The sequence below is a fragment of the Petromyzon marinus genome, chromosome 1, assembly GCF_048934315.1.
Source record: "Petromyzon marinus isolate PM22_M1 ecotype Great Lakes invasive population chromosome 1, UKy_Petmar_22M1.pri1.0, whole genome shotgun sequence".
Lineage (NCBI taxonomy): Eukaryota > Metazoa > Chordata > Hyperoartia > Petromyzontiformes > Petromyzontidae > Petromyzon > Petromyzon marinus.
This window is the reverse complement of record NC_133667.1, coordinates 22,999,347-23,026,148: the sequence shown is the minus strand read 5'-3', so window position 1 is coordinate 23,026,148 and position 26,802 is coordinate 22,999,347. Positions and strand designations below refer to the sequence as shown.

Sequence of the window (26,802 nt, the reverse complement as noted above, 5' to 3'; positions counted from 1 at the left end):
GAGAAAACAATGGAAACTAAGAAACTACAAGATTGGGAAATGAGAGTTAAAAATCAGACGACATTAAATATTAAACGCAAACACAGCTGCATGTTGGAATATTTGATGCTTAAAGTGTTGTATTACTTTTCACAATGATTGAATATCCGATCTGAAATTTCGTTATATGTACTACTCGAATGCAAGTGTTTCGGTAAGCATCCAAAAGGGCACAATTAATTTCAGCTTCACGTTGATTTTCTATTTGCACCTTTATATATTTTACGTTTTCTTACATAAAAAAACAATCCCTTTTTTTCTAGTTTGAGAAACCTTTTATTCAATTTTGCAAAAATTAGCATTACCTCCACCACATTGTATTATACACATCTCAAGTTCACCGAGCAATGGCATAAACTGGTGGATTTTGCCAGTTTTCTTCCAACTTCTGGTGGAAACTGTTTTGCTCGGCCATCCTTTGCTAAACACTGCAGATATTTTCCCTCGGTGATCTTTCACCTTGCTTAAATGCGACTTTAGTGTTTCTATATTTTACACCAATTTTATCCAGATTGTATCTTCATCAACACATGAAGTACAGTAGTGTATTGTACATTCAGATCTCCCGAGAGCAGTGCAACCGTACGTGTTAAAGAATGACCCAAAGAAGCTGATATCAGAGCTACTTCCCAATATCCCATCAAGTGGCCTGTGGTCCACGCAGCAAGGGTCGACAATATCCCACCCACAATGTCACCGAAAGTATTCTTTGTTGCTTGACAGTCAACCCGATATTTTTAATTTTCAAGAGCGTGCAAAAACGACATTTTCTGCAACGGTTTGTTTCGTGGCATCATTGGTGGCCGGGCTGAGATCATGAATTCACGACACGAGAGAAGTCGGTCTGATGAGAGGCAGTCGCCTGTATTCGAGCACAGCATCTCAGCAGTGTCCGATGAGACGTCTGACCTCAGATCAATCTCAATGGCCACCTGCATACTTAAAACAAAGCTTAACATTACATCCAGATTTAATGGAATATGCCAGAGGGAACTGGATGTCATGAATGTAATTCAAATTATTTATGTTTTATTTGAAAGGGGTATTTTGTACGACAGGTACTTTGCAGTTTTACACCCATTTATTATACCTGGCGAGTTTTTTTGCTGTACATGGTTTGCATTTATCCCTACTCGTGTAAAAATTACTGTCTATAATATAACATCTCGTCGATAAGGGTCAAACACAATTGAGGTCAGTGTGGACATTCTTAAATGTATCCTTCAATTGCAATGCTGAAATGCTTTAAAATCCATTTTATAAACTTAAATTTCTGCAATGCAGGACTTTCAACATTGTTCAGAGACCAGACATATCCTTATTCATAAACCTTTTCACGTTATTGTTTGATACTTTTATATTAATATGCAATAACTACGTTATTTGCAAAACATTCAGGCCTCTCAAACGTAACTATGGCCCACTCTGATATGACCGTATCACTCATCGCACCCCATTAAAGTAAATACAACGTAGTCCCGAGCAGCAAGAAATAAATTATCAAAAAAACGAAACTCGCTCTCGTAAAATATAACAAAACAGCTCACTCAACCACACACGCAGAAACGCCGCGCGAATGTAATACGGTGCAATAAATCGTAAAATTATTTTAGATTTTATGAAATAACGGGGCAGTTTCCGGCGATTCGCGCCGCGCAGGGATTCATGAGGGGGCGAGGAAGGTGGGGAGGGATAAGGGGGCGGAGGTGGTGGTGGTTGGGGGGGGGGTGAAGAGCGCGGGGGTGGGGGCGAGGGGGGGGGGAAGCGGTGGGGTGAGAAGGGGGCGGGGACGAGGAGGGTGAGGGGGCGTGGTCATCCCCTAGCCCGTGCGCTCTCAGTCGGCTCCATTCATCCACCCTCAACGACCATCATCACCACCACCACCAGCACCACTATTATTTATATTTACAGAGCAACCGAAACATTACACAGAGGCAAATACTCCGTGCAACCCCCCCCCCCCCCCCACTGCTGCTGCTCCTATCGTCGCTGCTTTTTTTTAATTTGCGGCGGAGTGACGTGCGGGGGGCTCGCCGGCTGGCAGGTTTGGTGAGATGACGGGCGTGAACTCGATCGAGGCGGTGAAGAGGAAGATCAAGAGCCTGCAGGAGCAGGCGGACGAGGCGGAGGAGCGCGCCGAGAGCCTGCAGCGAGAGCTCGACTCGGAGCGGCACGCGCGCGAGCGTGTGAGACTCGGGGGTGGGGGGGGGTGGGAATAATTAATTAATTGTACGGGGTGGGGAGGGGGTCAAAGGTTGCGTTGGGTGGGTGGGTGGGGGGTGAATGTGGAGGAGTTATGGTGGTGGACACCTGTCATTGTCGTCGTGATCGTCGTCATGAATCTCATTTTGGATTAGTGTCCCCAATTGTTGACCGTGCCTACAAGGAGGAGGGAAAGGGGGACGATTGGTTGGTTTGTGAGAGGGTTGAGGAGTGATGGTGGTGGATTTTTGTTGCCATGAGCATCATCAAGTGGCATCTGTTGATTGTGCCTGCAGTGCATCAAGGCGGTGCGGCGTGGGATGAGAAGGTTGAGTGGTGATGGACTTTTGTCATCGTGAGATTGATCAACTGATGATTAGGATCCTATAGTATCTCGAGGTGGGTTGCTCGAGTTCTATCACCATTAGAAATTAGTTTATTACATTAATATATTGAGGGGAGGTGGGGTTGTTGGGATTATGGGGGAGGGATGTGATTAATTGCTAGAATTGTCCTCATAATTATGAATATATGTCAGGTGCCCTCGTGGGGATGAGGGGAGGTAGATTTTAATAGGGGGTGGTTAAAGGAGCGATAATGATTAATGTCTCTCATCATTGTGAATATCATCATCTGTTAATTAAGTTCCTAAATTCGTGGGGACTTGAGTTGTGTTGGTGGGGGTGGATTGGGTGATGGAGGAGGAAAGGTGGTGGATTCTTACATCATCAATATCATGATCTGTTGATAGAGAAAAAGGTGGGAGAAAGTGGGGAGTGGTGGTTGGGAGGGGTCGTTTTGAGGGTGTAGGTGATGATGGTGGAGTGATGGTTTTCTGCCATCGTGAATATTATCACCTGTTGATAAAAGTCCCTGCATCAGTGCATTAGAATTGGAGGATTATATTGTATTGTCATCTTTTGGTGCTTAGATTTCTATATGGGGATAATTCTAATAATCACGGTGAACGCAGTTGCGTTGTCATTCTCAGTAAATTCCTTTTTCCATCATAAGCAGCATCTGTTGATTAGGTTTCTATGGCAGCCTCATTCTTTATAGACGGAATTCTAAGCTCAATAGCAGGTGATATATGTATATATTTACATGCCAATCATAAATTACTGGTTTACATAATTTGTGATTCCTACAATCGCATACTCACCATCTCTGGTTTCTAGTGGCAGTGTAAATTATTTGTGGATTGTATTATATGATTATTATTTCAATGTTAGATTATTACTTTAACATCGCTATTATCACCACTGGCAAATTATCATCACCCAGCATATTTTTGTCAATATTGTCATCCACTTATTAATTGTGTCAATTAACATAAAAAAGCAGGATTTGATGCTAATGTATCAGTAAATAATTATATGCGGATATAAGCTTTATCTTCACCAATATTTTTTTTAGATTCCTGCATTTGTTTTGATTTGAAGCTTTCCTGACTGCAAATAAAACAAATCACGACGTTTTGATTGCAACACAAGCGATCGAAACGTCGTGATTTGTTTTTTATTTTATTTCTGACTACGTGACTTTACCGAAAGAACCAAATAGTATGTCCTACATTTGTTCTATGACATCATCTGTTGATATGTTTTCTGTGTCAGCATAACCAGCTTGTGGATGTTGTAAGATTACCATCAGTGAGCGTTTATATCACTACAGTGTTGACATCTTCATATCGTAATTTTTGATTTGGGATAATTTTTGGTTTAATTCTCAGATCATCAGAAGTGGGTTATTCGATTATTTTAATTAATTTGTCCAACATTAAAGTATATTCCTGTTGTGTTTCCACCATCATCTGTTGATCATTCTGACATTAACCGGATCATAATTTGTAGGTTATATTAATGAAGATATTCTACATAACATTGTTATATTCCTATATTAACCTTAAGATCATCTGTTGGTTGTGTTCCTACATCAATACATATTTTTGGCTTGACTGAATTTATTATCAGTGGTTGTTTAGGATAATAATTTTAGTATTTTAAGTGTTTTACGTCACTGTTGGCCATAACCTCAAGCATGGCAGGTGATGGCAGTGACATTTATCTTGAACACATGGCTTGTGAATGTTTAAAATGCATACTTAGCAACAAATCATGGTCATTCCCATTAATTCATTCATAATTGTTTTTGTTATGTTCTTGTGGCACATTACAATTCTAATAACCATCAGTATCGTCGTAGGTAGTTGCTCTATAACCACAACCAAGACGTGGTGGGATGTTGTTACATTTCCTCTGGCGTACAGTTTATTAACAAGAAGGGGCCTTGCGTCAGTCGGTGTTCCAGTGCTTTCCTCATCCCTCCGTATTCACGTCCGGGGGCCGTCTGTCATCTCTCAATACGAATGGGCCATAATTCAAACAACATTGCTGTCAAATATTATTCGAGCGTACTGTATGCTACCGTGCCGGCGAGGATTTGAATTGTGCTTCTGGAGTCTGAAAATTCAGGCTGTGGCATTTATTGTACTGTACTTGGCAACAGCCTAACATAATGCCATTTGAACGTTCAAGTCAGTGCGCTAAAAGACATCGTGACTGATGTTTAATGGTCGTATAATGACTCGCATAAATGAAGCCAGGGGGTGATTTTGCACAAGTACATTGTAAACTCCGAGCTAGCAGTTTTGTATAACACAGCAGTACCGTAGTTTAATCTGTCTAGCCAGCGCTCAATTTAAAATATTCAACTGTATACACTTGTAAGTCAAATATAAGCTCGTTTATTTAATGAAATTCACGCGTGCAAGGCGAGACAATATATTTAATCTGCGTGTATCCACATTGCAGTTCTGCAAAGTAACGAATTAAATAATTCCAAATTTTCCTTTTTAACAGCTTGGGGAAAAATTGGGGGAAAATAGCAGTGAATGTAGTTTTGCACATCATTCTGTCGGAGCCATTCATCTGTGCAACATCAATAGGGGCCTTTCACTGCGGGCATTAGGCAATGCTGATGACAGATGCATGGTGCACTTGGAATGCGAGCATAATCCCGGGGGGGGGGGGGCTGAAAATATGAGCATTTGTTGATGCGATTTAGACTCTGATCTTGAAAAGCTTATTATAATGCTTGTATTAAAACAAAAATGGAATAACGACTTCAGCAAGCGAATAATGTTTTGCGATGAAGTTACATGGTGTTTGTTTACAGTGTAGTGTACTTAACGATTAATGCATACCTCTTAATACATTTCTGTAATGCTCCACTTAAGACAATCTGGGAATGCTGCCGTGGTACAATGGTTACCAATCTGAAGGTCGCAGGTTTGTGCTTCAGTCGAAACAATGGGACTAGTTTCTTAATCCCTTACGCCCCTGCCCACCCAGTATACATTCTTAAATGCATATACCACAGTTGATAGCACGTCTTCCAAGACATCTGACCCGCTTGGAAGAGGCCATCGACACTCTAAAAAGGGGTTCTCTAGAGCTCCAACTTGTGGAGGCCCCTCTTCCAGTAGTCACGTGTCCACATGTAACATGGTGGTGAGGTGTTAAATATCTCGCCTGGTATACAGGAGGTCTTGGGTTCGATCCCGACTCCGACGCCTGTATATTTGGAGTTTGCATGTTCTCCCCGTGGTCGTGGGGATTTTCCTCCGGGTCCTCTGGTTTTTATTCCTTCCACATTTAGAAACATGCGTTTCGGGTATTTGGCAGCTATACATTTCCACATGATTAGCCACTTTATTGAGCTATCATTTGTGGCCAGGTAGCGTCTGGAAAAAGAGCTATATAGCTCATTGAGCCTTGCCTAGTAAAAATAGTTTAGTTTTACTTGTTATAATCTCAATACAATGCTGAGCCAAATGCATGTTTTAATATATACAAACAGATCCATAGGCTGTTGTGATAGTGCATTTGTAAATGAAAAAAAAATATAATGCAATAGATTCCATTCGATTTAACAAAGCACACGTCATAGCTTATCCACATACATGTGCACTATTTGAGAATACTGTACTGCACTGTTAGCCAGTTTTGGGTGCTTTTAAGGGACACACAATGACCACTTTAACAGAATCACTGATGAATAGACTTGAGTTGCTGAAAAACGTCTCTGCGTGTGAATGAGCGCTACTTTTTCTTTGTTTGTGCCCAGTGAACTCTCCATTGACCTGTGGCATTGCTTAACGGTTGGGTAGAAGGCCGCTAAATTAAACCTCCACCATAAGGATCTCATACCGCATGTTTGCTGAGCATGCCGTGGTTTATGCTATACGGAAACATTTTTTTGCCTCTGGTGTTGGTGGAATAATCGATCAATTAACGATCAATTAACGGTATTGTTGTGGCTCGTAGACGAACATGTTGCCTGTAAGCGTTCAGTCATGGCATTATTGCCAGGAAATGGATCTGTGCAACACTCTAAGTTAATTCCTTTGTGTGATAGTATTGGTGCAGTGCTGGTGTAAGATATTACAGTAGAAAACTCCAGACAGACTTTTCTTTTGCATTGTTGGGCCATCATGATTCTAACTTGTATCTGCTTACTTTGGTTACACGCAAATGTTGGTATTAATGCTATTCGACAGTTTACATGTAACTCGGTTAACTCGAACACCATGCTTGCAAAGTTTGCTGACAAGTTTAAAACATAATACTGCAGATTAGCCTGCCACATCTTCATGAGATTTTTGCAGTTATGTAGAGATGGTAATGAGAGATGTCCCAACGGGTAAGTAGACGTTTTTGTATGCACTTTGAATGATTTGGTTTTTTTTACGTATTGTGCTTTATGTGCATAGGACACTGTCATATTTTTTGAGGAGAAAATAATAATGACTATACCAGTTTTTATATAATTAAATTGTTACCTCATTTACTGTCCTGGAGAGAATGTTTAAACTAACTTGGTCTATAACTCTATATGTTTCCCCATAAAAGGAAGCCACAATACAAGGTCATATAGTTACAAAAAAATAAAATTTTGCTTTAGGCTATGGTTAATATCCTTTCACAGCTATACGATTGACCATATGTAAGCAATTTTTGAGCTTTATACGTAATTTTCATAAGACAAACTGCGATACGATTATAGTCTTCATTGGCCTGATGCAATCCATTCTAGTTGTTGGTAACAGTGATTGTGAAGATAAGTCTTTGAAAAATGGCCTAATGTGGTAGGTTTTTTGTTGTTGCAATTTCGTTTCATTTATGGCTTTTGCAATGGACATTTTCTGTAATGTGGAATAAGCCTCCAGACAAATTAAGAGCATCATTTAAATCAATTTGCAAAGTTCCAGGAAAAATAGAAAATAGTTTCTCAGACCAAGATAAATCAGTTGAAATCTTAATGACCAAGCCCATAATCTATCGTTGTCTTTTTAAGCATCACACTTTATTGCATTGCATGCATATATGCTATGTAATTAATGGTCATGTTAGGCCACAGTTTCAACAGAAATGGGAGTTTGGAATTAAATTTCAGCAGTGAGCAGTTGATATTTCAACATGTATTAAATATACATGAAAACCTCTGTTGGACATCAGCACAGTTTAGTACTGTTGAACATACACACTCTTGTTACCCGGTCAGAGACTGACCAAGTAATATATGCAATGCAATTTACCGCAGTACACATTGAAGTCTAAAATGTATTCATAAATCTATTTGTACAATTGTAACACAACTAATTGTTATCTTTCGAGCATACATTGTATGTGTTTTATATGTTTGTGAGTACTGTGCATTCAGAAGTTTCTGTACATTTTCATGTATAACATGGTTTTGACTCAGGTTATGCAGTAGTGTATAGCTTACCAAAATTGCCTGTGGATGTCGGCCCATGAATGCATGTTGCAAGCTGTCATTCATATTGCCTTCTTTATTTTAACCAATGCTTTTGGGATTCAATTTTGCAGTAATTTTATGTGCGGGAGATATGTTGCCAAAACTTTATGAGCTCCTGCTAACCATCTCAGTGGAGGTAACAAGTTGTGGGAATTAGTAGATGCACACTTAAGGCCTGCATTTATTTGGTTATATAATTTTTTCATCATTTGTCACAAAAAATATATAGCAAAAATACAGTATGAACTGAAATTGATACAGTTTGATGCCTGTTATCTGTGTCTCTTGCAAAATAATTGACTGGCTGAATGTATGTGCAGCTAATCATTGGCCAGCATTAGATTTGCTTTCACGGGGTTTACTGCTCAGTAAAAGTGACTAGGCATTATTATTTGTCGCCATAGCCATTATTAAATGTTACGGTGCATTTTTTTAAATAAAACCAAACTGCGAATAATACATTATCCAAAAAGCCGGAAGCAGATTGCATTTGTTCGAGAAGGGAAAAGAAAGCATAAAATACCACAAATGTAATTCCACGTAGCTTCTTTCCTGCTCGTAGAAATGATTTGGTGTTGCTGTTATAGATGTTGCTACCGCTGGAACATAATACTTTCGCAAACGTCTGCTATCGCGGGTTGGTTGCTCGCAATGGTGCGGCTGATTTAAACCGTCCTTGACAGCCGTTTGGCGAAAACTTTTTTGTTGCATAAAGAACGGAGGAAATTTGTCAATGAGCGCATGCGAGCGTGGACTGCTCTGCCTAAGCGTGAGCGCTCTGCTTTACAGGGAAACCCAGCAGCAGCAGCAGCCCTGTTTTGAAGGGCTTTTGAGGATTTATTTTCTAAGTTACCTCATCGCCAGACGGTAAACTGGGCATGAAGACAGAAGCTGGCTTTTTGTTTGTCAGGAGGCAAAGATCCAGGCGTTACCTTATATGGCAAAGTAGGGTTTATCCTGTAGGTTTTACTTCTCTGTAGATCAGGTATATTTATAGTTTATGTATTATTCATGGTATATGTAAGGGCGACCTCATTGAAATGCAGTTTGGTTAAATTTATTTACTTGGTATTCTTTAGTGGAAAAAGATGTCACAATTCCAAGCGTTATTGCTGTTAACTGTATAACCCGAATTTATAATGAGTAAAGTTTACATATATACTTGACCTTTCAATACAACTCTGCTCGTGTTAATTGGGAACTTTCCAGTATCTTACATAGCTCAATGGCGATGTAGTACTCCATGTTAATGTATATGTGAGTTACTTATTTGCTTATTTTTCATGTGCCATAGTTTAATAATTTAATTTGCGCTAGTTTCAGTCTAAACATATAACATTCTATTTAATCCGCTTGCTGAGCTGCTCCTTCAAACACTATTTTAATAAAACAACATCATTGGATCGTTAGCATATTCCAAAGTCGTGAACTTGTAATGTCGTTACAAATCACTACTAGTTAATGTCAGTCGTGGTAGAAGACTAGTCTTGATACCAAAATGTATTATAGAATGCATTCACGTCATGTGAGAGGCTTTAAGTGGATTAGAATCAATTGCAAGGCTGAATGTGTGCAGGAATGCGTGGAATGTTACAGTGAAAGAGCCCTCCTCCCTTCTCGACGTCTGGCTAGACACTGCTGCGAAGCATCGAGGCAAACATGATGTAATGCGTGCTACCACACTGTAGAAAAGTGATCTGTATTTGCGCCCCATGAGCTGATTTTAACAGTGACTTACAATTTTTTTTATTTTATATATTTTTTTTTTGCCAAGTTCAGGTCGGTGCGAGAATGTTACTTTGAAAACCTCTGATGGTACTGAAATGGCATGATAGCAATGTAAACGTGTACTTTCAAAAGAAAAGTAATGTCACCTGTCGTTATGGTAACATTTGTTCTGAAAACTTTTATTATATTATTGTTCACTTTCACAAAATGTATTCCTGATTGGCAGGCCGGCTGGCTGTAAGTCTGGCCTCGTAGCTGACAATTTGTATAGGCGAGCTATGATATGCTTTCGGAGGAAAATAAACAGTGGCAGAGTAATTTGATTATGCAGTGATACCCCAATTTACATCTCCCCCCTTTTTACGAAGTTTCGTAAATACCTCCTCACTTGATTAATACCACGACCTGATTTGTGTCGCCTCATCTCACACTTATGTCGCTGGCAGCATCCGTTCTTTTTCGTGTCCATCGTCTCGGCCTTCACCTCCACTTACCCTGTAAATTGCTTTGATTTATGTTGTTTCAATATTCATCGCACCTTTCAGGAAGCATCCCCGACGTAAACCGGTGTATTACTTATTATTATGAATTGATGCTGAGAGTACATCCTGTAAATGTGTTTATGGCTATATGACTCAATGTTGCTCTGGTTTCTCCTCTGTAAATGCAGGCTGAAGCTGATGTGGCCTCCCTCAACAGACGCATCCAGCTCGTAGAGGAGGAGCTGGACAGGGCTCAGGAGCGTTTGGCCACAGCCCTGCAGAAGCTTGAGGAGGCCACCAAGGCTGCGGATGAGAGTGAGAGGTAATGTCAATGCACGTGGTGGAAACTCCACGATATGGAACGTACACCTATTTGTCAGTGCTTTCGTACCTTTAGAATAGGAGTGGCCTATGACGTCATAGTGAGATATTCAGAATGCTATGAATTACTAATGGTAATCAATATACCCATAGTGATCTGTCTGGAAAAAAAACAAGGCAAGCTATTTGTATGTCACAGTGTAGAATTTCGAATAAAAATATGAGCCGTAACTTTATGTTGAGTGGCATGCCAAACTAAATATTGCGAAGCCATATTTTGGTAGTACAAATACGTGCTGCTGCAAGCTATTTCTTTAATCATTCTTTCTGGTTAATAGTATTTCAGTTGGCATGCCATCTAATTAAGTTTGGCGACTGCAATTTTGTTTCATATAATTATAATTGAATCTTGCTCAAATGTGATATACTTTTGTGATGAAAAGTTACGTGTGTGGTTTACAGAAAACGCAAACTTAAATTGGGTTCCAAACATTGTGCACGTCAGTGGATAAAGTGGATTTTCTCAATTCGGTTGCAGACCACAGTGAAGGCCACACTTGCTCGTGAATAGTCTCCTCTCTCTGCCGTTACATATATTTTTATATTGGCTACGTGATAGCACCTAAACACCAGCGGTTACGCACGTGTATCCCACTGAGTTGAATTTGATGTCCTTCACACGATACAATTGAATATACTTTATCCACAGAGGCATGAAAGTTATTGAGAACCGGGCCCTCAAGGATGAAGAAAAGATGGAGTTGCAGGAGATCCAGCTGAAAGAGGCCAAGCACATCGCTGAAGAGGCTGATCGCAAGTATGAAGAGGTGAGCTTTGCGGTTTTTAACTCAGTGTCCCATTTATTTCTCAGGATATCATTTGCTCTTTTACAACGCTGTCCCCTGGGTTATGCCTGGTTATGGAAAGAGTTTGCCAAGTGTGCCGTAGTTCCACGAAGCAATTCAAACTTATTGCGGAGTTATGGCAGTCTCTGAACCTGCCCATCTTGAGTGATTCCTGGCCAAAACCAACATCACTGGTGTAATATGTGAACCGGTCCTTGGACCTAGGCTGCTCCCCTGCTTTCTAACCCACACTGACAAGCGAGGTGAAGTTTAGTCAAACCATTCCTGCAAGGGACATGGGTTAGGGAAGCCAGCAGTGGATTAACAAAGGGATTTAAATAATAGTTAATCAAAAACGATAGCATTCTCTGAGTATTCGTATTGTGTCTACAACATTAAGTCCCGCACCTCCGATTAGCATGATTGGCTACGTACAGTGCGAAATAAGTTCAACATACGTACATACACATTCTAATTGTGCCAACACAACTTTGTGAAATATAGCTTGAACCGTTTTATTTGTGCATTATAGTTACAATTATAAATAAGTAGATCTGTCTGTCATCCATTGATTACCTATTCTTTCAGTGTAGGATGATATTGGCAATGTAGTACAGGGCTTAGACGAGTTACGTGTGTGTATGTGCGCGCACGTGCCGCAGGTGGCCCGTAAGTTGGTCATCATTGAGGGGGAGCTGGAGAGGACAGAAGAGCGTGCAGAGGTGGGAGAAACGTGAGTCTCCCGCAATCTAAATTTCACACTTTCATGGAAAATAAAAATGTATTTTTTTTTACCAATTACATGTACACCAATGGACAATACACAGCGTATATAGACAATTACACACGTATATGTCAAGCGAGGTGGCACCATGGATGGTTAGGGCACTTTATTTACAAGCTGAAGGTTGGAAATTCAAATCCCAATCGTGGTTTGACTTTGCTTTTCACCGGTTGGGGTCAGTAAAGTAAATCATCAATGATCATCCTTTGTAACCAACTTCTTCCAGCCATGGCATGGAGAACGTCCACTACTGGCTTTGGACCTTTAACAGTCATAAGTGCTGCCCCATTGCTCATTTGAGCTGGGAGACACATTGATTTTATATATATATGGATATATTTGTAAATGTGTATAATCTAATGTGTTGTTTTTTTTTTATATGTACATACAGTTCACGTATGCAGTCAATTTCGTGTTGTATCGTAGCTGTTTGATAATTGTGTTCTGCTTATATTTTATAAAAAACAAAAACCTGATGCATTTATTAAGAAGTAATTATTATTGGTTCTCAATGTCATTTGCAGCTAGCTGTTCGTTCAAATTATGTTGCAGTCTTGTATAAGTCCTGTAGTATAACACACCAGTCACAGAGTAACGTATCCATATATTGATAGATAGCATCAAATCTTCCATCACTTTTCCGAGTTTAAAAACTGCTGGCAACAGTTCACATTGCCTTGAAATGTCATGTTAGTGTTGTCTCTTGTGTGCTTTTAATAGAGCTGCTAATTGTAAGACATTTTTAAATGTGCCTAACGCTTTTGTGTTAGTGTTGCTTGCATGAAGGCTGGCTGTTAAAGTTCACTGTGTCTTTATATTTTGGCATGCAGTTGTTAATAGCATAATTTGGTTTTGCATTGTATCAAATCCGTGTACGTTTGCAGTGCTTTAGGAAGGTGAACAGGTTTAGCTGACTACTTGCTATTGTCTCGATAAGATTTAAAACATACAATTAGTACTATTAATAATGTTAGCTGCCCTTTGATTGCTAGTCCTTGCTGAATATGAAGCAAATTTTTTTGATATGAATGCCATTTCAAATCGTGGTCTGTACTTATATAAATATGTAAAACATCAACTGAGCAACAATAAAAAAACATGTTAAACTTACTGATTGTTAAAGTCACTTAACGCTAAACCTTCATCTTGAGATGGCCCCGTTATAAAAACATCTATTTCAAAGCATGCATTTTGATATTTAAAATTCAACCGTTTATTGGTGAAGTATTTTTGGCTCATTCTTAAAACAATCCCAACGTGTTTTTTGGAGGTTTTCTTTCCATTCAGCAATGACTACCAATGTTGGGCAGCACACATTATCCACAATCCCTCATTAGCTGTGGTCACTCGAATGACTGTTTAATGAACCAATAACAAAAACCTTTAATTTACTCTTCATACCATTTCATGCACCACAAACCAGGGGATGAAGCATATTTCTGCATAAGTATATGCTTGCGCTTAAACCCAGTGTGAAACCTTTAATAATTAACATTTTGTTCATATTGGGAGCAATATCATCAATGTATACACAGGAATAAATGGATATTAATTGTTGCTTTGATTGGTAGGCCTTTTTCAACTCCAAAGGCTGCATGCAATCTAAGGAAAGCCTGTCGGCTAAATTATGGATTCATTTGGAATGTTGTGTCTATATCAGTACCATTTCATTAACTATATACACTTAGATTAATCAATAAAACATCAACTGAGCAACATAAACAAAAATCCACGTATCAAACTAAAGCCATGATACGATATACTCCCAAAAGGAACTTAGCTTCCTTGGTAGACTTGATATATTCTGCATTTAGTGGCTTTTTCTTGACCTGTGGAGCAAATTCTGTCGTTCAGTGCAGCCAGTCACGCATTGCTGCTGCCTGTATATAATCGCTTGTGTGCATGGTTTGATCGCGGGTGTGTGCACTAACCCTGCTGGCATCGGCGGCTTGTGTGCCAACTAACAGCCGAGTTCGGCAGCTGGAAGAAGAGCTGCGAGTCATGGACCAAAACATGAAATCTCTGCTGGTTGCAGAGGAGCAGGTACTCACTGGCGCATGTGCAATCTCTTTGATGCTCAACGTGATTTAATCTCCACTTTATAAAGTGCAAATTGAGCCAGTAATATGTTTTTACTTTCTTAAGAGTCAAAGTGTCCCCCATGCTCAGGGTTGGCATGCAATTCAATTTGTGGCCTTGATCCAACATTGGAAATGTTGCATTACTGGTGAGGACCATTCCCTCCACAGATTGACAACTGACAATATGCAACAAATTAGTAATCACTTTACGTATCCTGGATGTATGATTTACTAAATATTTCCCTGACTGGGTTTTGAACTAATATTCTTCTGACGGTGGATTAAGCCCCGACCGGTAGTACCATCCAGATGGACCACACATTAGTAGCATTTCATGAAACTTATCACATTGCAAGTTGGCAATTTTTGCACTTTAAGGCGGATTTTATTTCAATGCTTATCACTACCTATGCCACCACGCTTGGTCAAAGCTCCTGCGTTGCTCTCTTTCGTTGCTTGCATTTTCCTCAGGCTTTTCCTTCTTATTTTTGTTTATCTCTGAATTATTTATCTTGTCAGATCCAAACGCTTGCTCATCACCAGCGTGAGCACTTAGGCAAGGCATTAGACGTGCATTTTAATACACAGAATCAGATACAGTATTTATACAGGCAGCTTTTAGATACAAATTGTTGGGAATTATTACATAAAAAATACTAGTTGCTTGTGTGAAAAACCTATTACTTTTTCTAAAAGGAAATTTCTATTGTAATTATTGTGACCATTAAAAATGGAAAATGGTCCCGTTTTGACTTCAAATTGTGAATATTACTCAATGTAGTTTTAGTTTTTGGAAGATGAGTTCAAAAGTAATGTCCAAAACCAGGACCATGAAATGTGCTCTTCAAAAATGTAGGTTTATTTTCTTATTCCGGGTTTTATTTTGTTGTATTTCTTTATTTCCCTTGTTTTTCCTTTCCCCTACCTTATCATTCCTTCTTCCACAATCTCTGCTGTTGCCCGGTTGTGGGTAAATACACAGTAAATGTGCCGAGCTTGAGGAAGAGCTGAAAACGGTGTCCAACAATCTGAAGTCTCTGGAGGCTCAGGCCGAGAAGGTAGGGTGGTTGTTTAGGCAATGGTTGACTTGATGCTCTCTGGAACTCACATGAAAATGGTATGTGGCAGTTATATACCTGTGTGTGTGTGTCTGCACATGCCACCAATGGTGGAGAGTGGTAGTGCAGTGGCTAGCATGCTGCGCTATGAACCTGGGTACTCAAGTTCGATTCCTGCTCATGGCCAACACTGGTGACGAATAACTGAACCAGTCATGGGCCTCCCCTAGGTTGACTCAGCCTCAAATGAGTACCTGGTGCGGTGTGTAAACATCTCCACTAGGGAGATGACGGTGGCCGGGCGTGGTGCTGGCCACCCACCACCTCTTGTGCCGTGCTGGTCATCATCGGTGCTCGGAAACAGCACTTGCCCCAAGAGTCTGAGATGGATATTCGTACAACCACAGGATATTTTTTTTTATTGTTGTTTCTAACCCATTGTTTAAAAAAAAGTATTGTTGTAGGTGTTGTATGTGAAATTAAGACGTTGCTTTAAAATAATGATAAATATCACCTATAGAAGTTTAAAGGTACAATTTATTATTCTTAGTTATATTCAATGGTTTAACTTCAGGAGAATACTAAACAATGCTCAGATTGCAAAGCAAATCTGTGCATTCTGTATTTTGAATGAACACTGATTATGTACTTTTTGCACAATTTCAGTTTTATAGCTCCTATTTATTTGGCCACATTATTTTGGAATACAATAAAATAGATGTGAGAATGTTGGGTTACTTTTTGAACGAAGGGACAACCCAATGAAAGCACGTGTATATTTGACGTATGGCTACCGAGAAAATTTAACTTTGAAGATCAAGATCATGACGTGTGTGGGCGTTTAGTATGACGATGCTTGAATGCAACCGATATTTGTGAACATGAAGCACACTACAAAGGAAATGTATTCACAAACTTGGCCTTGATACTATTTCCCTTTATACATAAGCTTTGGAGGTATATTTTTACCCTAAATAAGTATCAACACACATGACGAAATGTCATGACATTAGGTTGTTTGGGCTACATATTCAAGCAGAAAGAGAACTTGAATGCCTTTGTTATGATGCACAGAGTAATATGTGATCACCCAATGTACTGTAAATGGGTTCAAATTGTGTCAGTTCCACTCCCTTGTACTCATACTCTTTGGTTCTTTTGGTAAAGTCACGTGGTTGGGAGTTGAAGATGAAGTCTATTTTTTTCAGAAACAATTACTTTTCTGTTGTGTTGGTATGATAGATTGTTGTGATATTTAAACAAAATAATCTGCATTTGTTATTGGGGTTTGCTGTTCAAGAGGGCATATAGTACCATTGCTTTATTTCTAAATTCTCATTAAATAAAATAAATGATGCGTGAAAATATTTTTTGTACCTTCCTAGTATTCACAAAAAGAAGACAAGTATGAGGAAGAGATAAAAATTCTCACCGACAAGCTGAAGGAGGTATGTTCTGACGAAAATTACCTTTCATTCTGTGCAGGGACGATACACTTAATGTTGCAGACATTTAGACCTTCAACATTAAAGAAAAGCAAGGTTCTCTTTTGTTACCAGAGCTGGTATTTTACAATTACACAATTGGATTTTTGAGAAAGCCATAGATACCCCGGAGTAAATTTCAGTCTCAGGTAACATCACATATATGGTTGCAGTACCTTGCTGCTGTAAAAAAAAAAAAACAAATGCACTCGTAGGGATCAATGATGCAACGTTATTCAATTATGACCAGCTAGTTGGGTGGCATTGTGATTAGATCCTAACAATACATCAGAAGGTGTAGTGTACAAAATTACATATTGATATACAGTACGGTGTATTGTGCATCCCTAAGTATTCGCTGTGGTTAGAGTTCCCATCTCGCAAACAGAAGGTTACGAGTTCAAATTCTGGTCAGGGTTCAGGTCAGCTTATCATCCTTGAGAGTAAGATGAAATGAATACCACATTGTTAGAAGTTTATATTGGTTGTGCCGTGGGAATACTGACCTCCGCCATAGTAATGTGTTTTGTCCACCAGTGTCTCATGGCCCCCAGAAGAGATACACACCACCATTGCTTGTTTGAGGCAGCAATGGGGTGGTGGTGTGTCGGCTAAACCAAAACATGTCTGAAAGCAATAGAGAGATACAAATATTTGTCAAAGATGTTTGATAATAACTATGCCTCTTTAGAGATATCATTACGATTCCATTTTTTATCGGTACTTCATGTCAACCAACGAGTGTTCTGTGCCATGGTCAATAATCCATACTTTTACACACTTGCAATCTTGATCTTTGTACTTTAGCCAATTGTTTTTATTTTCTGCCTAAAAGGCTGAGACACGTGCTGAGTTTGCGGAGAGATCAGTGGCCAAGCTGGAAAAGACCATCGATGATTTGGAAGGTGGGTTTATGTTAAAAGCCAGTATGGTCACTTGTAAGGGTTTTCGAGAAATAAGTATATTCCACTCTGTATACTACCATTTCAGAATTTGAATTGCTTGTTGTGTTTACTGTATATGCACTTTGAATGATGTTTCACTCTTGTAATATGTACATGCAATTTCTGATTGGGTAAGTCTTTAATCAACATATTATTTCATGTATTTTTTATATTCAAGTAAGTATGTAACATTCAACCTGCTAATGCTGCGATTAAAGTCATAAACAAATTGTCGGAAGGATCAAGAAGTTACAATGCCCGCCGCAGGTCGACTCAGCATCCCATCCTAACAGGGTCGATAAAAAAATCACTTTTTCAACGGGGGTCATGTTCGGAGAGACTGACCTCTATCTAGCATGGCAATTTCAATTTCCACCACAGTTTCAGGGCCAACAATAGAGATGAGCACCGTCCTCTTGCTTGCTTGAACAGAGAGAAACAATGTATGATATTTAATATAAATACTGAATGAACACGTTTGTTTAAGTATTGAAAAAATGCAGCTGCCAAAAATCAGGCAGACCTGTCTAGAAACACGTAGGTGACTGCATATCATGACTATTAATGGAATGGGTGGGGTTCGTGCATATTGAGGGGACTTGAGAGAAAAGAGAGCATTTTTGTCAAGTACTGTATTTTTGTTTAGTATTGGGAAAGGAGACAATGGTATGGTAATCTGTAAATGAAGATACTTGATAGTGAAGAGAAAGTCAGCCTATAGCCAGAGAAGAGGAAGTGGGGTTGTAAGCCTGGACTTGGTCAGGGCACACATCTCTGCAGTGTGAATGACGAAGAGTACTTGGTGTCCACAGCTTCTGGATTTAATTGTAATCTGTGACGTTCTGAATTTTCATTCCACTGCATGGTCTTAGTTTGTATTGCACAAATGCATTCATTCTACATATGTAAATATAAATACATTTTTATTCATTCAAACTCAACTCCATATTTTCCTCTGCTTAAATGTGTGCATTGCATCTGTGTTTTAAATTATTTTATTTTGCAATTTTTTTGCAACGTCTATCAGTAATTTCTGTTTATTTTATATACTTTATATTTGACTTGCATTCTGACCATACCACCTGGATGATTGCTTTCCTGCCTGGATATCTGCTTCCACTGTTCTCTCTTTGGCTACTCACACACAATTCTGTGCAATGAAACCTACACACTTTCACACCTGGAATCAAACATGCACACCTATGGCTTACACTTACACACACCACATTCCACACACACACGAGTCAATGAACATCTCTATATTATAAAAACTGCAAACTCATACCGCCACTCACACACAAATAACTATTTCACAAGTACACTTACACTCGCACATACTCGCCAACACCCAAATGCACATATATGCATGTACACACAAACATTTTAACACACACTTGACTATACACACACGCACACACAACAAACATACCTGATCACGTACACATCGTTTCAACAATCATATATATGCCCAATTACCTACACACGCTTTCCTCTCCTCTTACATATACAATGCGCCACACATTTGCACACCCCTTGTGCATACACCGTACACCCATACTCTCGCATGCACACACATGCAACAAACAGATGAGCTGTACTCTCAGAAGCTCAAGTACAAGGCTATCAGCGAGGAGCTGGACCATGCTCTCAACGACATGACCGCCATGTAAAGGCCTCCCTCCTACTCTGTGTGCCTTGCCCCTTTGCATTGCTGCTTGCTGGTGCTCACTGGCCTCTTGACTTCCCTTAATGCTGCATAACTCAAACAGACCCCCACATTCCCTTGACTGCAGTGGTTTTTTTACTTTCTTTGTGTTTTTTACTCTGTTTTACTAACTAAAGTTTGCAGTTGCTTGGTTTGGATCGTTTAACGTTGATTAGGTTTTTGCTTATTTTTTTTTAAGGTTACACTTTAGCCTTGTGAGCCTTTACATGAATTTAAGAACGTTAATATTCACTCACGTTAAGCGTGACAGGACGCTTAAGGTTCCGTTGTAGTGCTATGTAAATATTTTTGCTCGTGTTCCCTGTACCTGAGATATCCACTTTACATGGAAATTTATGGGCATTGCCACTTTTCCATTACGGTGCATCTTTTCTGTTTTGAAATGGGTCATATATTTATAATTGCACACTACATTGTAATGCAGTTTATATTTAGTAACACTACAGAGATAATACTGGACTAACAAATCTTACAAATGTTTTATTTGTAAGGTGTGTGTATGTTTGTATATACACTACCTATATGCTGTATATACAAGTATTTGCGGCTCCGGTGTGGTCTTTTACGTATATTTTTTATTATTAAATAATTTTATATTGAGAAAATAATTAAAAACATTTCATACTGTTAATGAAAATAATGTATGTAGTTCAGTCAAGCACTACTTCCGTTATTTATTGAATGGTACATATCTTTTCTCTTCACTTTCACTATATGTAGTGTGTGATAGATCTTCCTCTGTATCTTTTTCTTTTGTCTGTTCTTTGTCCGATCCAACAGATGAGTTGTATTCACAAAAGCTCAAGCACAAAGACATCAGCGATCAGCTGGGGAACACCCTCACTGAGTTATCATCCATGGCTGTGGCCAGCTCGCATTATTAGTGGTTCATATAGAAATCTGCGGAAGCACCATTTTATCTTTAAGAGAGACCCATGTCTTAGGAATTATTAGCACACACCTTTACCTCAATGTACGACCACGAAAATGTACTTAATTGGTATAGTAACTTAGTGCTTCTCTGAATTTCTTATGACTTCTCATTACCTTTTCTCGCTTCATCTTTACACTGTCCTCTGCTCTCAGTGCCAGTTCATTCTTTGTGTTGCTTCCTGGGTCCATCCTTGAGCCCCTTCCAACTCTAACAAAGAGTCTGGCTGCCCCAACGTTGCTCTTATACCAGGGTAATGATGAACTATGATTGAAATTCCTGGAGAGTTTACACGGCTGAAGTGGGTTTTTAACAGACATGTGGCACGTGTAAATTCCTGGGTGTAATCATGAGTTGGTGCAGTGTAAATCTGGAACGTGAGAAAATATATCTTCATTACATGTGAACGATCTGAGTAAAAAAAAAATTCCACGAGAACGTGAATTTATAACTATAACCAATGCATTTCAGTCATCATGAATGTTTGAAAATGTTATATTTTCCAAGAACATACCTGTCCTACGCTCTTTTTTCGTGAAAGTAAATATATCTTTTCTGCTTTTGGTGGCGTTCCCAGAGGGACATACCAAGTGTCCTTTCTTAACATAAATCGTTATTTCCATTTCCTGTTTCATCAGCACACTGGCTCATGGGTATTACAATAAAATACAATCACGTGTATGTTACAGCTCGAGCTGCCTGATTCATTTCGTTTTCTGTTTCTTGATTCCCTTGGGTTTCTGCCTACAATGCAGTGCCTTTGTGTTTTCAGATTGCATTTGTTTTTTGCACAATTTAATTTGAGATGACTTTTACTTTTGTTTACTTGCATTGCCTAGAGCATTTAATTAACATTCTTAGTTATGGAATTAAAAATTCTGAGTTGTTTTAGAATAAATCATGCATAGTTTTATCAAGATACAGTTGCTCTCTTTAATAATCTCTAGTCTTAAACATGGACAGAGTAAATTAAGAAAATGGAATCATAATTGAAACAATGGATATTTACTTTCGATCATTACCTGTACTGTATATTTAATTTATGATGTGCAACTTAAATTATGAACAAAAGTAAAAGCATATGTGAAGTAACAATTTCTCGAATTAAGTACCTGTAGGTCATTTTGCAATATTGAATGCTTATTCATAATACTTCTGAGTTAAGTATTTTACTTGACGTGAATAATTTAATAGTGTATTTATCATTCTGATTCCTCTGAGTTATATCGCACATGGACCCAGAATTGAAAGGATGCAGGTTTCAATCCCAATCAGGGATCACCTTAGCCCTTCAAACAAACATACACCTGGGATTGATAACATGAGTAGCTTTTTGTGATAAATAGTGGTTGTCCTGTGGAGATACTGCTTGTCAAATGAATGTGGAATTTCCATCACTGGCTCAGGGTCACCAAAGAGTTGAGCACTGCTAAATCCTCATTTGAGCAGGCAAAACTTTGACTTTTATATGTTGGTTAGGCTCTACAAATACTACAGCCTTTTGTCAATACACTGCTGGATGAAAATCTCTCCATTGTGAATGGGACTTTTGACCATACATCACCACACTGTTCAGGTTGGGTTGATGAAGGGGAGATCACAGCCGTTGCAGATCTCCCTCTCCGATGATGTTATATGTGGTTGGCAATTGAATTCAGATCGCAGGGTTCATAGCGCAGTGCAGTTTAAGCACTGCACTACCAGCTTTGAATTATCCACACGTCTTGGCAAACTAAGCAAAGAAGTATTGAGCATTTGAATGATTTATCAGCTTCGTATTCAGATATTAGGATCATATGATAAAGCTACAATATTAAAAACAAAACATTTCCATAATGGCATAGATCAATAGCACCGCTCACAGCTTCAGAATGCATGGCCCACTTCATGTGCACTTGGCTTTCAAGTGTTTTTTTAATCCGTTTACAAACATTGATTAAAGTAATCGGCTTAAAACCACTTCCGAAGCCACTTGTTGATGGAAAGTTTTCTTAACGCACACCTATAAATTAATCAGTTTACAAAAAATAGTCTTTATACACAGGTGCGTGAGCAGGACAGCTTGAGCCACTTAGATGTTCGGAATGGAATCTGAGAAAAGCATTGCAGAGGTAATCAGCAAGAGGAGGTTGCAATGATGGGCGTTGCAAGAATGAGGGTGGAAGGTTGTTACAAAGACAGCTTTTGGAGCGGACGTGCATCAGATTATTGATCGAGGGGAAAACCTAAAGCCAGTTGGGATACTATCGGAGCAGACTTTGAGTTTGGTGCTGGCTGCCACTGTCACAGGATCTAGCAGAAAGAGGTCATGATGGTGAGGTGTTGTGACGTCGGTGATATTTTCAGTGCTGACGTTCACATAAAGCTCAAATTAGGAAAACAATGTCATTGCTAAATTAAACTTGCAAATGGGATATTTAAAAACAAACATGGTATTTTGTTATGGAAATTAAGTAGAATATTAATCAAATTATTTGTTATTATAGCTAACCTTTACAGTTATTACTATGCAACAGACAAACGTAGGTGTTACTCTTTGGTTTTTTCGGTAAAGTCACGTAGAAATAAGAAAGAATAAAATTACATAATAGCATACGACGTTTCGATTGCAACACAAGCAATCATCATCAGGTAGAGGAAACATATAACCGCAGATATATATACAAACCTTAAGTAGAGGGAATTAACACAGATATACCAGGGGATACAGAGAGGGATGGAGGGGCACACTAAGTCAAACAGGGTTTAGCAAAATTTGGAAACTATATAAAGCAACACAGACGGTCGGTTAAAACAATTAACGCATGGTCTGGTTGATTACGCTATTTCAAAGATTGCTAAATTGTAAGTTAAGTGTGAAATTTAAGAGTGATAGAATACAGACCGCAAAAGAGACATGGGGAGAGACAAGCACACAGTGAAGAAGTGGAGTATCATCTCTGTGCTGAGGCCTTAAATAGACAGAGGTGGCGGGGCTGGGACTCAAGAGACAATGGGACACAAATTAGCATGAAAAAGAGCACACATCAAAGAACGGTGCGGAATTGTCAGGCACACAGGGAGTGCGGAGGAAGCTGCAGCGTAAACCCGGAGACACAAGGCACATACACAGGCAGAGAGAGCACAGCGACACAAAAACAGAAGTCATGACACAAAGGCAGACATACAGTGAGGGAAAAAAGTATTTGATCCCCTGCTGATTTTGTACGTTTGCCCACTGACAAAGAAATGATCAGTCTATAATTTTAATGGTAGGTTTATTTGAACAGTGAGAGACAGAATAACAACAAAAAAATCCAGAAAAACGCATGTCAAAAATGTTATAAATTGATTTGCAATTTAATGAGGGAAATAAGTATTTGACCCCTCTGCAAAACATGACTTAGTACTTGGTGGCAAAACCCTTGTTGGCAATCACAGAGGTCAGACGTTTCTTTTAGTTCACCACCAGGTTTGCACACATCTCAGGAGGGATTTTGTCCCACTCCTTTTTGCAGATCTCCTCCAAGTTATTAAGGTTTCGAGACTGACGTTTGGCAACTCGAACCTTCAGCTCCCTCCACAGATTTTCTATGGGATTAAGGTCTGGAGACTGGCAAGGCCACTCCAGGACCTTAATGTGCTTCTTCTTGAGCCACTCCTTTGTTGCGTTGGCTGTGTGTTTTGAGTCATTGTCATGCTGGAATACCCATCAACGACCCTTTTTCAATGCCCTGGCTGAGGGAAGGAGGTTCTCACCCAAGATTTGATGGTACATGGCCCCGTCCATCGTCCCTTTGATGCGGTGAAGTTGTCCTGTCCCCTTAGCATAAAAGCACCCCCAAAGCATAATGTTTCCACCTCCATGTTTGACGGTGGGGATGGTATATTCTTGGGGATGGTGTTCTTGGGGTCATAGGCAGCATTCCTCTTCCAAACATGGCGAGTTGAGTTGATGCCAAAGAGCTCCATTTTGGTCTCATCTGACCACAACACTTTCACTCAGTTGTCCTCTGAATCATTCAGATGTTCATTGGCAAACTTCAGACGGGCATGTATATGTGCTTTTTGAGCAGGGGGACCTTGCGGGCGCTGCAGGATTTCAGTCCTTCACAGCGTAGTGTGTTACCAATTGTTTTCTTGGTGACTATGGTCCCAGCTGCTTGAAATCATTGACAAGATCCTCCCATATAGTTCTGAGCTGATTCCTCACCGTTCTCATGATCATTGTAACTCCACGAGGTGAGATCTTGCATGGAGTCCCATGCTGAGGGAGATTGACAGTTCTTTTGTATTTCTTCCATTTGCGAATAATCGAACGAACTGTTGTCACCTTCTCACCAAGCTGCTTGACAATGGTCTTGTAGCCCATTCCAGCCTTGTGTAGGTCTACAATCTTGTCCCTGACATCCTTGGAGAGCTCTTTGGTCTTGGCCATGGTGGAGAGTTTGGAATCTGATTGATTGCTTCTGTGGACAGGTGTCTTTTATACAGGTAACAAGCTGTGATTAGGAGCACTCCCTTTAAGAGTGTGCTCCTAATCTCAGCTCGTTACCTGTATAAAAGACACCTGGGAGCCAGAAATTTTTCTGATGGAGAGTGGGTCAAATGCTTATTTCCCTCATTAAAATGCAAATCAATTTATAACATTTTTGACATGCGTTTTTCTGGATTTTGTTGTTGTTATTCTGTCTCTCACTGTTCAAATAAACCTACTATTAAAATTATAGACTGATCATTGCTTCGTCAGTGGGCAAGCGTACAAAATCAGCAGGGGATCAAATACTTTTTTCCCTCACTGTACCAGCAGAGGCAACACAAAGAAACAGGCTTCATACCTCCCCGTAGAGGTGTTTCGAACTTGATTCGGCGCTTTCGTGACTGCAGGAATTACTCTTTGGTTTTTTCGGTAAAGTCACGTAGAAATAAGAAAGAATAAAATTACATAATGGCACACGACGTTTCGATTGCAACACAAGCAATCATCATCAGGTAGAGGAAACATAACCGCAGATATTTATATACAGACCTTAAGTAGAGGGAATTAACACAGATACACCAGGGGATACAGAGAGGGACGGAGGAGCACACTAAATCAAAACAGGGTTTAGCAAAATTTGGAAACCATATAAAGCAACACAGACGGTCGGTTAAAACACAATTAACGCATGGTCTGGTTGATTAAGCTATTTCAGAGATTTCTAAATTGTAATTTAAGTGTGAAATTTAAGAGTGATAGAATACAGACCGCAAAGAAAGCGCCGAATCAAGTTCAAACGTAGGTGTCTTAGCCACACGCATGATTTATTTTCGCTGTATTTTAATAGTTACCAAAAGGTATTTGCTTGAAGAATTCCAAGGAAACACTTTTCAAATACCACACTGCTTTAAAATGAGTGTGGCTTCTTGTGTGTTAATTCTTCATTGACTACGACTTCTCTGTATGTTGCCTTGTCGTTGTATTCCAAGGTAATATGGAAACATGAGATTTCCAGAATGCATTACTAAGGTCATAAGTTGTATCTGCTCTCATTCCTCCGTGTATCTTCTCTGCCCCCAAATAACCCTTGTGCCCTGTTATTGCATCTCTCATTTAACTGGCTACTTTTTGCCCATTGTGTCTGGTATGTCATTCACCAACCGTGCTCTGTGTGTTCTCTCCCACCTATGCTTTTTTTGTCCACTTATTTTTCTTACCGTATGTTCCCCATACATCTTGTTCTTCACAACGTATGTTCACATATTTGGCATCCCTTGTGTTGTGTTTGTCCTTTGTACCGTGCATCCTTTGCGTTCATGTGTGAGCGGCACACAGATCGGCACCAGCGAGAAGTGGACAGGACTGTTCTCCTGACTAACCAGCTCAAGCTCGCCCTCTCTGAACTCAATAACTGACTGTTCTCTGCCTGCTGCCACTGGTGCACATCTCCTCTATTAACACTCCGCTCAAAATGCTGCACTGCATGTTTGTACCTAACCTTATTGTCTGAAATAATAATAACTCTTTTTTTTATGGACATCCGGCCAGATGGTACTCTGGTTAGAATGCTCATCTCACAATTCAGAGGTTACGAGTTAAAATCCTGGTTTGGGGTGCAGACTAATTCAACTGTCCCTACAGTAATAATGAGTACCACCTTGTGGGAGTCAGCAGTGGTTGTATTCAAAGACTGCTCCACCATGGCAATATGGAATTTCCACCGCTGACTCAGGACCTATGAAAATGAGTGCTGCCCCCTATGCTCATTTGAGCTGGGAGACAATTTGACTTGTAATGGACAATTTCACGGGGAATAGCGAAATAGGTACTTAGATGAGTGAGAGCATACAAAAAACATGTATGTGTTCAAGTGTGCTGCACCAGAAGCGGGTATTAAT

The 26,802-nt window shown here is 39.6% G+C and overlaps 1 protein-coding gene across 20 annotated transcripts in view; it reads left to right on the top strand.

Annotated features, from left to right (window-relative positions):
• Positions 1-26,802, top strand: part of LOC116957900 (tropomyosin alpha-3 chain) — a 59,610-nt gene that overhangs the window by 21,597 nt on the left and 11,211 nt on the right. For 2 of the 20 annotated variants that reach the window (XM_032944020.2, XM_032944077.2), the window contains exons 1-7: positions 1,863-2,225; positions 10,460-10,593; positions 11,302-11,419; positions 12,100-12,170; positions 14,189-14,264; positions 16,746-16,808; positions 17,680-17,749. In XM_032944020.2, the coding sequence (XP_032799911.1) occupies positions 2,094-2,225; positions 10,460-10,593; positions 11,302-11,419; positions 12,100-12,170; positions 14,189-14,264; positions 16,746-16,808; positions 17,680-17,749 (664 nt within the window). In that variant the 5' untranslated portion in view covers positions 1,863-2,093. Of the gene's footprint in view, positions 1-1,862; positions 2,226-10,459; positions 10,594-11,301; positions 11,420-12,099; positions 12,171-14,188; positions 14,265-15,284; positions 15,361-16,745; positions 16,809-17,679; positions 17,750-19,375; positions 19,459-20,294; positions 21,132-26,239; positions 26,343-26,802 lie in introns of those variants that run through there. The other 18 variants (XM_032981399.2, XM_032981463.2, XM_032980877.2 and 15 more) reach the window with 15 other exon arrangements.